The 13,131-nt window shown below is 33.4% G+C and overlaps 2 protein-coding genes across 5 annotated transcripts in view; both read right to left on the reverse strand.

The window, feature by feature from the left end:
- Positions 1 to 13,131, reverse strand: part of LOC123561737 (uncharacterized) — a 348,910-nt gene that overhangs the window by 261,424 nt on the left and 74,355 nt on the right. The window lies entirely within an intron of this gene.
- The window catches only part of LOC123560758 (uncharacterized), a 73,726-nt gene continuing 64,353 nt past the window's right edge, over positions 3,759 to 13,131 (reverse strand). Inside the window, exon 7 of the mRNA XM_053552952.1 lies at positions 3,759 to 12,835. Within this exon, the coding sequence (XP_053408927.1) occupies positions 12,760 to 12,835 (76 nt within the window). The 3' untranslated portion in view covers positions 3,759 to 12,759. The remainder of the gene's footprint in view (positions 12,836 to 13,131) is intronic.

Genomic DNA, 13,131 nt, shown 5'->3' on the forward strand with positions numbered 1-13,131 from the left:
TTCCTTTTTATCAAATATGGCCAGATGTATAGCAGAGTCAAAGATTAAAAGTGAATACTTCATACACAAATAAATGTTTTTATAGAAAGGTGTGCCATTTTTTGGCATGAAAATGAGAAAACTGTTTTCTTTAAAATATCTAGCATGGTCAAGCAAATGCCCCTTTTGACAGAAAAACTGATTATGGTGGACACTGGTGGTGTAGTGCGTATATCTGATTCACAGGGACTAAATTGCAGTTCTGTTGCAGACCTAAGTTGGAAATAATGTGGCTGAATTAACGGAAAACTGTGGAAAATGCAAAATATGCTAAGACGGCAAGCCTGCTAGTACGGCAGGCCGTTTCTTATATTGTCGTGTGATGAGTCGCACTTCTCAGCAAACAACACCAGGTCACTACCAAAGCCAAACGTATCAATTTCTATAGAAACTGGATAATTAGGATAATTCGAAAGCAGTAAGATGAAAACAAACACTCGCCTTGACCGTGTCTGTTAATGAGCAATTACGAAAAACGCAACACTGCTCAGATGCTACAGCAACTGCTTCAACAGTATTTAATTTTAAAATCTTAGGCTTGGAATCGATGATCCCTTATGATCAGAAAGTATAACAATTAAGGTAATACTGCACGTTTGATGAAACCGAGGGTAGTAGGTAAACGTAATTTATCCGAATATCGTACAATAAAGTCTGGTATATGGACTAGAAAATCATTTTATGTATTAACGGCAACCAAGGGATACACTCATTAGAACGGCAACGCTTTCTTTTTATAAAAATAATACATGATATAAAACTTTTGACATGTTACGCAATTTAAAATACTGTTTTAAAATCGTCTTCAAATATGCAGAACTCTTCATTTATTGGCAAATATATAGGAAACAACACACGGACCTGTACGTTTTATTTGACTAAAATACCGAACAAATGTTTATTTATCATTGTGTTTATGATTTTGGAAACAACTGTAAAAAAAAAATGCGAAAATTATATTTTCCCGTAGACTCTCATTGTGAAAGTTTGTGTGATGTCCATTTTTTTCAAATCAGTCTGACAACCAAGCACATAACCCTACTTTTTCTGTCTGTCGATTTTTGGCGGCCCCTACATAATTATAAGTACAGCGTTCTATAGTTGTTTGCCGAGAACATATACAAGATATGGGTTTGTATTGGTTTTCACAACCTTTCCCACAACACTTTCGTCATCTGTTTGCACGTAATTTTATGTTTCAAGCCGTACACAAACTTATTTTCAGGGTACGAAGAATCAATTGGAAGACAGCTCCAATAATGTGTTCTTAGCACGTCAATATTTATATAACATCTTATATACAAATGGTGCTGTTGTGCTATTTCGCATGAAAAAAGATCTAAGGTGAAATTTGAAGCTATGGTTTTTTGCATACAGGTACGATCATACATACATATTTTAAATATCGATATATTTAATTCATAAGAGCACCGTACATGGAGACACTAGATACTAAGTCTGCTTAACTTTTGGGAAGAAGGTCATCAGTTCAACAGGCTTGAAGCATAAGGCAAGAGAACGCAAAAAGCAATTATCCTGTGATATTTGTGGCCACAAGTCTCCAAGGATGACTGATATGAGGGAACACATAGCGCGTAACTATGAGGAGAGAAAATCTGTGTGCAGACCGTTTGGCGACAAATAGGATGTTTAATTGAAAGAAAAGCATTGATACATGAAAACAGCTTGTCATATATAAAGTTATTTGTATTTATGTTTTGAATACAGTGCATTTGACATAGATATGTGCATGCATATTTTGATTAATATTCAGTTGCATTTTGAAGTGCAGCGTTGTAGCATATGTATATTCTGGACAGTATAGGAATATGGAGTGTTTTAGAATTGTTCTGTGCATTTAAAAATTCCTACATGACAAATCTCAAATCGTGCAAGGGATGTTTAAATCGTACCTTTTAAAGTTTTGAAATAGATTAATGACAGAATTCGTGATTACCGAAGAGATTTTAATAGACATTTTTTAAAAATACATTAAAACCTTTACATCACAACATAATAATATATTTGATTAATTTTATAGGGCTATTCTAGAATTTATCTTGAAATGCACAGGACAGTTCTCGAATGATCCATATTCTCAAATTAAACATAATATTTATATACATTTATCATATCAAGCTCCCATCTAGTCTTCCTGACTTGACGTTTGAACCCCTAAATCAATAAATGACTTGTATGGATATTGATATTAATACAAAACATGAAGAACGTTAACCTTAATCAGTTTTATTTGTAATTTGAATATATAATAACAAGAGAATAAAATGAACAGTTATGGTGTTTAAAACGAAACTTAAAAGTGAAAAAAGTTATTTACTTTTTTTAACTTGATATTATATTTTGCAAGTTTTTAAATTGAAATAAAGTATTTGACTTTTGTAGGCATTACTTTTCCGATCTATGACAAATGTCAAGTATCACACATGATAGTGCAATTTTATCTAAGGTGATATTGTACTGTCAAAACATGTTCCCGGCTTTCATTATATTCTGTTCAAACCTATATAAGATTAACATAAAAGCCAGAAACATGTTTTGACAGTTCAAATAAATAGTACAATCATTATAACACTTTATTTATACTTACATACTTAAAGAGCGGAAGCGAAACAGAGAAGAATGGTTTTTCCATGTCTGTTTGTCGTTTCATGCTTAATAACTGGAACAAAGTTTGGTAATTATCATTTCTTTTTTTAATATTTTGTTACAAAATTTAAAATAACCTAATATTAAATTATTGTACCGTACATTATACATAGAGACACAGCTGTTAGACCCAGCATTTTCTCGAAACTAATTTCACAACGTCAAATGAGAAACATGTAATAAGAAATTTTAAACTTTCTTCAAATATCTTGTTTGGGAAATCGTTTGATTTTCATATTTAGATACACACATTCATTGAGTTACTATATCACGTGTAATATACAATCTACCCAAGGTTTATCAAATTGCACAAAAACTGTCAGTAACAGTATTGATGAAAACTTATCACAAAAATGATAATATCTCTTGATTTAAGCCTGTATGCATGGATTTTGTTATTTTTATAATGCGTTACGTAAAATTATTTATATGAAACTAAATAGCAATTGAACATGTAAATAAGGGATTTGTCAGCGCAAAACAAAGATATCATATGTATCACCATGATTATATTATCTCCAGTCTTTAAAAAAGTAAATCTTCTTATTTTCCAGTTGCAGGATTAGCATTTACTTTGTCAGAGGTACAAGTAAAATTAGGAACTACAGGAACGTTGAAAATGAAATGTAATGTTACCGAAATAGATGCATCTGTGATATACAACATTCAAATACGACGAGAAACCGACCCAAGATCTAACTACACATGGGAAACCCTCGCAGAAATAGAAGCAGGTTTAACCGAAGTTCCAGTTTTAGATGATGACATTGTAAATGATAAAGGCTTTGTTGCTGGTGGTGTTTTGGATAAAAATACACCAATACGCACTTACTTAACATTAGATATGAATAAAGAGAAGCTGACATATAGTGACACCAGAGACTACAGATGTGAGCTGACCTATAAAAGTAACATTACTGGTAGCGTTGCCTCTGTTAATAGAAATGCCAGCCTTTCAATTGTAGGTAAGTCTGTTTATCCGTCGTAAGATAACACAGTGTTTAATTTTGTGTATACTGAAAGCACCGATTCATGATCATACACTAACAAAAGCTCATCCTGTCACTACGTGACAGGTGAGCTAAAAACACTTGTTTTTACAGATTATATAAAATTGACATCGTAATAAGCAAACACACACGCTAAAACACGGTAACACAATTATCCGTTCAAAGGTTAGACTTGGCTTTTGTCGTTAGTGTCCTTTAAAATAAAATATCTTTGCCATAAAATTCTCTCAAATAGCAATTTCTAAAAGAAATTATATTAATATCTTTTATCTCTGACTCTAACGACTGGACAAATACGATCTGTGTTGGGCCGAAATATGCCAAGCTAATAATCACCATGAAATCGGAAATCATAGCAAATTTGGTTGACACCAGTGACATGAATCTTAGAATCCTTAATGGCCAGCGCAGTTTGTGTAATGAATTGCTTTTAATACTAGATAAACAGAGGAGGTGCTAATAAACTATACTTTGATAATCTTTAATAAATACATAATCCTTAAAATGTAAATAAAGTAGATACGTATTAAAGGGTTTAATTATTTAAAACTAGAAAAATATAAATAGTTTATTGTTATGTTAAATCATGTTGTAGATGTAGTTTCAGTAATATCCGGTAACATAGTTAATACTTGATCTGTATGCAGGAAACAGATTGATGATAACATCAACCAAATATTGATCATTAATGGGGGAAAGTTTATTTATGAAAATACAAAATCAATCAAAACAAGTTTCGAAGTTTTAAAGGTCACTGCGCAATAAGGCCTCCGGCCCAAACACAAATACATTGCAATACAAAGAAAACATTATAATACAATATGTAAAGTAAGGGTTACACATTAAATATATTGACATGTATTTACACAGTTAAGTCCAATGCATATATTTATTCTATACCTATTTTATCTATCCAATCGCAAACGTTCATTTGCAACACGTGACCGTACAATATATTACGGTATTTGGATGCACGTGCGTACAAAAATCCTGTATTTTCTGTATTTGGACGCACGAGCGTACAAAAAAATCCTGTATTTTCTGTATTTGGACGATTCAACAGTCCTATGTTAAACATACTAGCCCGAAACGCGTGAAAATGTTCCGGATGTAAATCGGATGAAGTAGGTGCTCTATGTACAGAGTTTGATTATGCGTCTTGAAATCTGGATTTAATTTTACAACACACAAAAACGATTTAAGGGATAACAATGCTATCTGATTTAGATATTAAAACGTTCGTTAATACTCAAAAACTTAAAAATACAGTAAAAAGGATCATCGGATGTTGGAATATTTGAAAAGTCGCTAAAAGAAGCAGTTCAGGACGAAACCTAGAAATTGATATCAGCCCTGACTGTCTGAATAGCTACCTCAGCAGTTTTTATTTAACGGTTAAGAAACAAAATGGAGGAGATTATGAAGGGCAGCGGACGGGCGGTCAGCATCCAAAACATGTCTGCTCTATAATTCAGTTTTCTTCGGATCTTCACCAAACTTGCTGACAATGATTGTGGGCATTACATCTCGGCCGTGTAAACGGGGAATTTAGCCTTGTCCGCTCTTTTAAGTCGAACAGTTTTCATCCGATCTTTACCAAACTTGTTGACAATGTTTGTGGGCATGATATCTCAGCCAAGTATTATTACCACCCAAATCGCCAAATGGCTGTTGTAGGGAGGTTGCACCATATACTATTTTTAATGATGATACGCAGAAAAAACAACTTTCAATGAATTACGTATATTACGTATGAAGTGAAATAAATATAGAATAAAAAGGTTATTTAAGGTCTAACATTGTTTTGTATAACATATATTTGCCTTCATACCAAGCTGGGAAAAACTAGAAAAGGCAGGAATACAATATTCAGTGAAACATTTTTAATGTAAACTATTATTATAGTTATATAAAATAGATATAGAATAAAAATGTTATTTAACATTGTCCTGTATAATACGAGATATATTTGGACTCGTACCCAGCTGAGAAAACCATATTGAACTCGCCTAGCGGCTCGTCCAATATGGTTTTCTCAGCTGGGTACTCGTCCAAATATATCTCCGTATTGTACAGAACACTGTTAAATAACCTAATAATATAACATCCGTAATACATATTTCGATTAGTGCTATCTAAAGACCAATGAGTAATATTAGACATACAGCATGTTATTTTAAAACATTGACATAAATTCATCCCTTTTGTGCAGAGAGTAAGTCAAATACATAGCTAAACTTCGAATGATATTTGCATCATTATTTGACATTAAACTGTAATTTTTTCTAAAGTTGGTAACCTAAAAAACTTTTCCGGCAAATATTTCTCTCCAATGTCAGAGTATAATGAACATACAAGAATAAAATGACAGGCGTTTTTTATTCTCTGTTCGCAAATATTTCCCACGAGGTATGCTATAGAAAATTGACTGCAGTTTGTAAAAAACAATTTTGGCTGTAGCATTGATTTATTTCCAAGAAAATGTTGAAAATACAACCAACTTTATGTTTAAAAAGTGGCCGAATAATTACATAATTATAAAGGCCAAATAAACTGTTCTACCTTTCATACAAAAGACCTGCTAACAAATGAGTAAAGGACACAAGCATTATCCACTGTCGAGTATCCGCATCTAAAACCGGCCTGAGCCTCTTATAGTTTGTTATAAGCTTCGACATAAAATGTTACACGTTTGGTTACAATTGATATAAACACTTTACTTAGTACATCTATTAATGCTATCCCCCCTAAAATTATCTGGATCACAGACACTCCCTTTTTTATGTATAGGGACAATAATAGACTTTGCCCTTAAATCCGGAAAATCACCTCTAGAGAACAGTCTATGGTAATAAAACACTGACACCATAAACTAAATGTTGTGGAATAAGAATACGCCCTGTCGCCTTGTGTAACCTCAAGGCTTTTATACCTTCTTTAATCTCTTCATCAGTAATACATGAGTTAAAGACCAGCCTTTCAATATCATCAAAATTATCTGACAATGAATTATCAACTTCTGCTGCATTACCTTGTAACTCAGTACCATCAGATGAAAATAGTTTACTAACATGTTCATACTAATCAAGTAGTGATGTATTCGGTTCAGATTTAAAATTACTTTCAATCGATTTAACTCGCGCCAAAATACTTTGGCATCGTTAACCAAAGCTTCTAGTTTACCTAAAAATCTCTTACTATACTCAACGCGTTTCCATTTACACAGAGCCTGATATTTTTGCTTACTTAGGAGATAATTATTTAGGCTATTCTCACTTCGATTAGCACGAAAATGTTTTAACATTCTCCTGGTATCCAATTAAGCTATTTTGCAATCTCTGTCAAACCAGGGTTTATTTTATGCCCCCGGCATCAACTGATGCGGGAGGCATATAGTGATTGTCCTGTCCGTCCGTTCGTTCGTTCGTTCGTCCGACCGTACGAGGTTAACCAAATGGGACCGTTTCGTCTAGCATCAATACCCCTTACTAGAATGACTTGATACTAATGCAGATGTAACCTGTGACCATTCCTCATCTTCAAACATCACCTGACCTCAGTTTGAAATTGACCTTGACCTCATTTTGACCTTAGGTTGCTTTATATGGGCCATCACTTGGTTAACCAAATGGGACCGTTTCGTCTAGCATCAATACCCCTTACTAGAATGACTTGATACTAATGCAGATGTAACCTGTGACCATTCCTTATCTTCAGACTTTACCTGACCTCAGTTTGACCTTGACCTTGACCTCATTTTGGACTTAGGGTGCTTGATATGGGCCATCTCTTGGTTAACCAAATGGGACCGTTTCGTCTAGCATCAATACCGCTTAAAAGAATGAATTGATGCTAACACAGATGTAACCTGTGACCATTCCTCATCTTCAAACATCACCTGACCTCAGTTTGACCTAGACCTTATTTTGGACTTTGGTTGCTTTGTATCGACAAGGATGCCACCGGGGGCATCAAGCGTTTATTGAACGCAGCTCTATGTTTCTTCTTAAAAGTAACTTTCTTTATTTTACAAAATTGTTCACTACTTTGAGTAATTGCTGTATGTAAGCCCTCAACAATAATATTTATATCAGAGTCATTGTCGGTTAATAAACTGTCAACTTTATCAAAACAACCGTTTCATGCATTCTCAGCTAAACAGTGTAAATACTCATCACAATTATTTTTATCTAAGGAATAATAATATTGTATCTTATCCGTTCCTTAACTATCAGTCAGTGTATTCTTGATCGAACAAAAGGCAAATTTCCAATGGAAAATGACAACTTTCGACATTCGACAAAATCTGAAATTTTTCTATATTCCTAAATATGGCTTTCGAAACAATAAAGTAGTCAATTGTACTACACCCATTTTGGTTTATAAACGTAAACTACTTCCATTTTCTGCGCCAATATAACATGCGTACACTTTGCAAAATTCAATTAATTCTTAGCCATATTTGTTAATCGTTGTATCTTAAAATAATCTTGAAATACAGATATCAGTGTCAAAAATATCCATATATATTCATTCATTTCTGGGAGATTTTTTATCAAATACAGTGAAAATCAAGAACATTCGCAGTCCTAGCATTAAAATCTCCATTTAACATAAATTCTTTATAAAAAAATGAGAACTTCTTAATATACTCTTCAAGCTGTTGTAAGCCAGACACTTTTACATAATTATAAAATGGTGAGTTTTCTGGAGGAACATATATATACATATAAGTACATCTACTTAGTGAAAACAGTGACTTTTCTGACAATAATATGACACCAAAACTTAAATCCTTATACACATGCTTTACAAATAACAGTAAAGGGTTTTTAACAAATACTGAAACACCACCAATAATTCGCCCCAGCAACAGATTTTATAGCGTTGCAACAAAATAATGTATAGGCTGGAAACTCAGCTTTTTTGACTGTCAGCCTAGAATCTAACTCCCAAGTTTCCTGCAAAGCAAATATATCATAAGATTTCAAAATATAATTTATATCATAGTTTATCAATTTTGACGTGAAACCTTCTATATTCCATGTCAACAATTTAATGATATTCCTCAATTGTGCTGGGCGTTGCCCATCGACCTATTTACCATCTAAACTGTCATTGTCATCATCATTGGACACTAACTCCATATCCTCTGTTTCGTACCTATCCCTGACATTATTAGCGTTAGCATTTCGGCGTGCTTGTTTAAAGACTCTTGATTCACCATTATATTTACTCCTCCGATGTAGGCCTGTAGGTACATAGCTTCCCGTTTTTGAAATAACCTATTAAACCTCTCCTTTTAAACTCTTTAAGTTGCTGGCGCTGTATAAAAGTATAATTATATTGCTGCCTTAGAACACCTCGGAATTTAAATAACTTAATTTTATCATCACTATTTGTAAACTTAATTCTAGGCGTTACTCCTATCCTTCGCCCACTCTTTTAGAAGAAATATATATCCTCATGAGAAACATTATCGTTACTTTCCTCAGTCACACTCAGGATTTCCTCCTCAATTACAGACATCAGTGGTTTATCTTCATTTTCTTTCTCTTCTAGACCAAAGATTCTCAAAGTAGATTTCAATTTATCAGACTTTATTATCATCAGCTGTTTTTCTTTATGACTTAACTTATCTTCACCTTTTTCTTCATTTAATGATAATGCCGAAATATCATTACCTAATACATCTTGTCCGTATTGCAGGATATCATTCCTCTCCTCAATGTTTCTCATTCTCTCTTCCAACTGCGACTGATTACCTTCAACTGCTTCAACCTTTGTTCGAATAGAACACATTTCATATTTCAAAGAGAATAATTCAAACTTTCATCCTTTAATTTCATCTTTAACACCTCGGATTTCATCCTTAGTTTAAAAAATAGCGTTCAAGACTTTCTGTGTATTTTCATTTTCTGCAGGCCCAGGAATCATCTCTACATCCGCTGATAATGAAATTAACCGTTCTGAGTATGTCATATACTGCCCACCATGCATTTCAACTGAACATCGAGGACTCTTGTTTGTTATCAATACCCTAGTAATATGTGTGAATGACATAGACACCGTCTCACAAAGTACTGTAGCTGCAGAGTTCTCATGTGTGACAAGATAGCCTTTGATAAAACTAAAACCATGTAACACTCCGCACCAAAAACCCAAAACACCTAACACCACAATACAGCAAGCGAAACTCCGGAGATGAATATCACTGCCAGTTGTAAATGGTTTATATTTTCCATATTTAATAGTTTTTTGACGTGTTCTGCAAGCAAGGGCAAACAGTCCGATTCTAGCCCTAAATGCATTAATATTAATCACCATTTCTTAACATTTTGTCAGAAATACTCCAATCTATGTCTACAACAGTCTTTCGTATTTCTCATCAGGCTAAACTTTACACATTATATAATTACACTAACCCATTGTGTAAACCGTCCAGGTGGCTTACGGAATGTTATACCCTGGTGCCTGCCGATGCCTGAAACAATGCCTGGAGGTGCACCTGGGTACTTCCTCTACCATTAAATGCTGCAATATGACTGTGACTCTACCACCACCAACACCAAACAAATAAAATATAAAAAGCATATCAAAAACATCTAATCCAAACAATACAAAATCATGGACTATTTTACATATTTAAAACTCAGACTTTATTCTAGACATTGAAAGAAGAAAGATGTTTAATTATTTACATATATATAATCTATTAGATAACCATGAACTTCTTATATCTTTCTGAGGATTTTGTTCAGTTTTGCAGAGTATGACAGTTCTTCAGTTGATAGAATTTTCTATGAATTTACAAACAATGCAGTGTAAACAAGTATCTCAGTTTCCTGATAGGTGAGTTAAGGAGGTAGGTTACCTTGTTACCTGGGTAAATTCAAATTAGTTGAACCGCAGTGATTTTTTGTATTTCGTGTAATTTAATGTTTTAACTGCTACAATCTCAGTTCCGTTTATCTCTGTCCCTTCAAGTACAATTTTTATCAAGGTTTGAAGTACATGATCCTCTTAAGGTATTTTATATAGAAAGAAGAAGGAAAATACGGATATTTAACACTTTTCAGTAGATTTTGGTTTCATTGTTATCCGTAGAAATCTGCATAATTAATAGTTTTACTAGTATGCGCATTAGCTTTCTAATAAAAGCTTAAAATGTATATGTCGCGGGGCTCGTGTTTCCATGGTAACGCATTTTCTCTCATTTTTCAACAATTACGTATGAAAACGGGTTTTTCGACGGCTTCAGTGCCATTCTGTTATTGACCAACATGGAATATTTGGGTAATATGATTAGCGAAATACCAAGAACTTTACATGGTACTATGTTTTTCTTAAAGTTTAGAGTAACCATGGCAACAGAGATGTTTAAAATAGCTTATATGTTACTTTTTATCGTAATTTCTTATAACAAAAATATTATATAAAATTATCTTTCCTGTTAATGTAGCTTTAAAACATCTTATTTCTAACGTTAGTAATATTTTCGTATGAATTGCAGTTAATTTAACAAATTTCACAGCTTAAAATACTTACAGCAGTGCCCGTCGTCTGACATTTATAATGAAAAATCGTTCTGCATGCTGCTATTATTCTCATGGATATTGTTGAAATGAAAATAAAAAGCCGAAGCTGTGTTCCTTAAATAGACCAGTGTCAACGGTTTTGAATTTTACAATTAGACATATAGGTCACGGGCTTCGTTTCCATGGTAACATCAATTTAATTCAAGACACCACAATTTTATACTGAAATTTGAACAATTTTAGAGCTTAGTTTTAGTATTTAAGAAACAAATTATCAACGGAAACTGGGAAATAGGTTTAACAAATCAAACTGCCCAATTTTTATTTGTAAATGACCGTAATAAGTTACCTTTCAGCCAACTATATTCCCAATCACATCAGTTACCATCATCCATTTTCTTACATTCCGCATAACATTTCAATATAATTACATAAAAGAAGCAAAATATTGATCATTTTTCAGAGCAAAAGACTAATAAAAAGTATTTTAGCAAATAATGGCTGTTTAAAAACAGTTCAGATAAAGAAAAAGCACAGAATAACGTACTTTCAAAATAAAAGCTATTAATTTTGCGCGGTAACTGACACGTAAGTTCATGACGTCAATGACGTCATTTTAGGGTAACAATGTTTTGAAGCGTTTCTGCGGCAATTCATTCATTATTTCTGCATTATTAAACCATTAAACATCAGATCGGAGGCAGGTTCAAGCTTTATTTCCATAAGAATGGATATACAAACACATTTAGTTTGTCGTAAACGTCGTCGTAAATCGTCACGTTAGCTTCCGGTTGGACATGCGCACTTACAGATATCAAGGTAACCTACCTCCTTAAGTTTACAATACTTTCGAAAAAACAAGTTAAATAAAAATGTATCACGACATTGAAAAAATAAATGACTTGTAGTTGTTTCTGTCTGATTAATTATGATGTATCTTGTTTAATGATATCATGTATTTTCGTTTGTAACGGGCCAATACTGTGCTTTAATGACCGTCTTTAGGTATGATTAATATTCAAGCATGGTAAGTTACCATAGAAACAAAGCATTTCTTTCACTATATTGTTATCGGAAACGTCGCAATTGCTTGAGCTATTGGATTCGCGCACGCGATTTACACCAGCATCACAGTGCACGCCAACGCGATATAATAAATTGTCCTAAATAAGCAACCATTGATTGAGTTTTAAGATCATACAAGCGATATACTTAATGACATAATTAACCATGTAGTGCCGTCATTACATAACGTAACCTGAATTCCACCAATGCAATCTTCATTGCACTTTTAACCCCAAAACTCATGACGAACTCTTAGTAAAAAATTGGTTAAAAGTAATGCTATTACAAGTTTTTGTACACTCTTTTATAAATCAATACTCTTCAAAAGTACTGGCAGTGTGCTTCTTTATCTGTCACATGTTCTCTGTGAAAAGCCTTTTCAAGTCAGTGTACATGTAAAATGTACTTGTGCATGCCCAAGAACGTGTTCAGTTGTAAGTTCATGCGGTTAAATCATCAGTCTCTTGAGTGGAGCAGTCTTGACGTTCTACTTTTTTATAACTTACTTCAGGTTCTCTGAAACAATGTATATATACCTTTCAAAACATTTTGTTGTTTATTTTTGCAATTGGTTACAATATATAAATGTACCTTGTGTTTAAAAATGTTAATTAATTGCCAGACCGTTAAAGAGTAAAACTTTCCAATTGTACACAAACCGTGTTGATACCACCGAAAGGAGTATTCTCTAAAAGCCATCTTAAATTCAGTTTGCATTAATGAATATTCTAATGGAAAATCATGCGAGCAATAATTTGAGCCGCGCTATGAGAAAATTCAACATAGTGCGTTTGCGTCCAGCAAGGATCCAG

The sequence above is a fragment of the Mercenaria mercenaria genome, chromosome 10 (assembly GCF_021730395.1).
Source record: "Mercenaria mercenaria strain notata chromosome 10, MADL_Memer_1, whole genome shotgun sequence".
NCBI classification, from domain to species: Eukaryota; Metazoa; Mollusca; class Bivalvia; order Venerida; family Veneridae; genus Mercenaria; species Mercenaria mercenaria.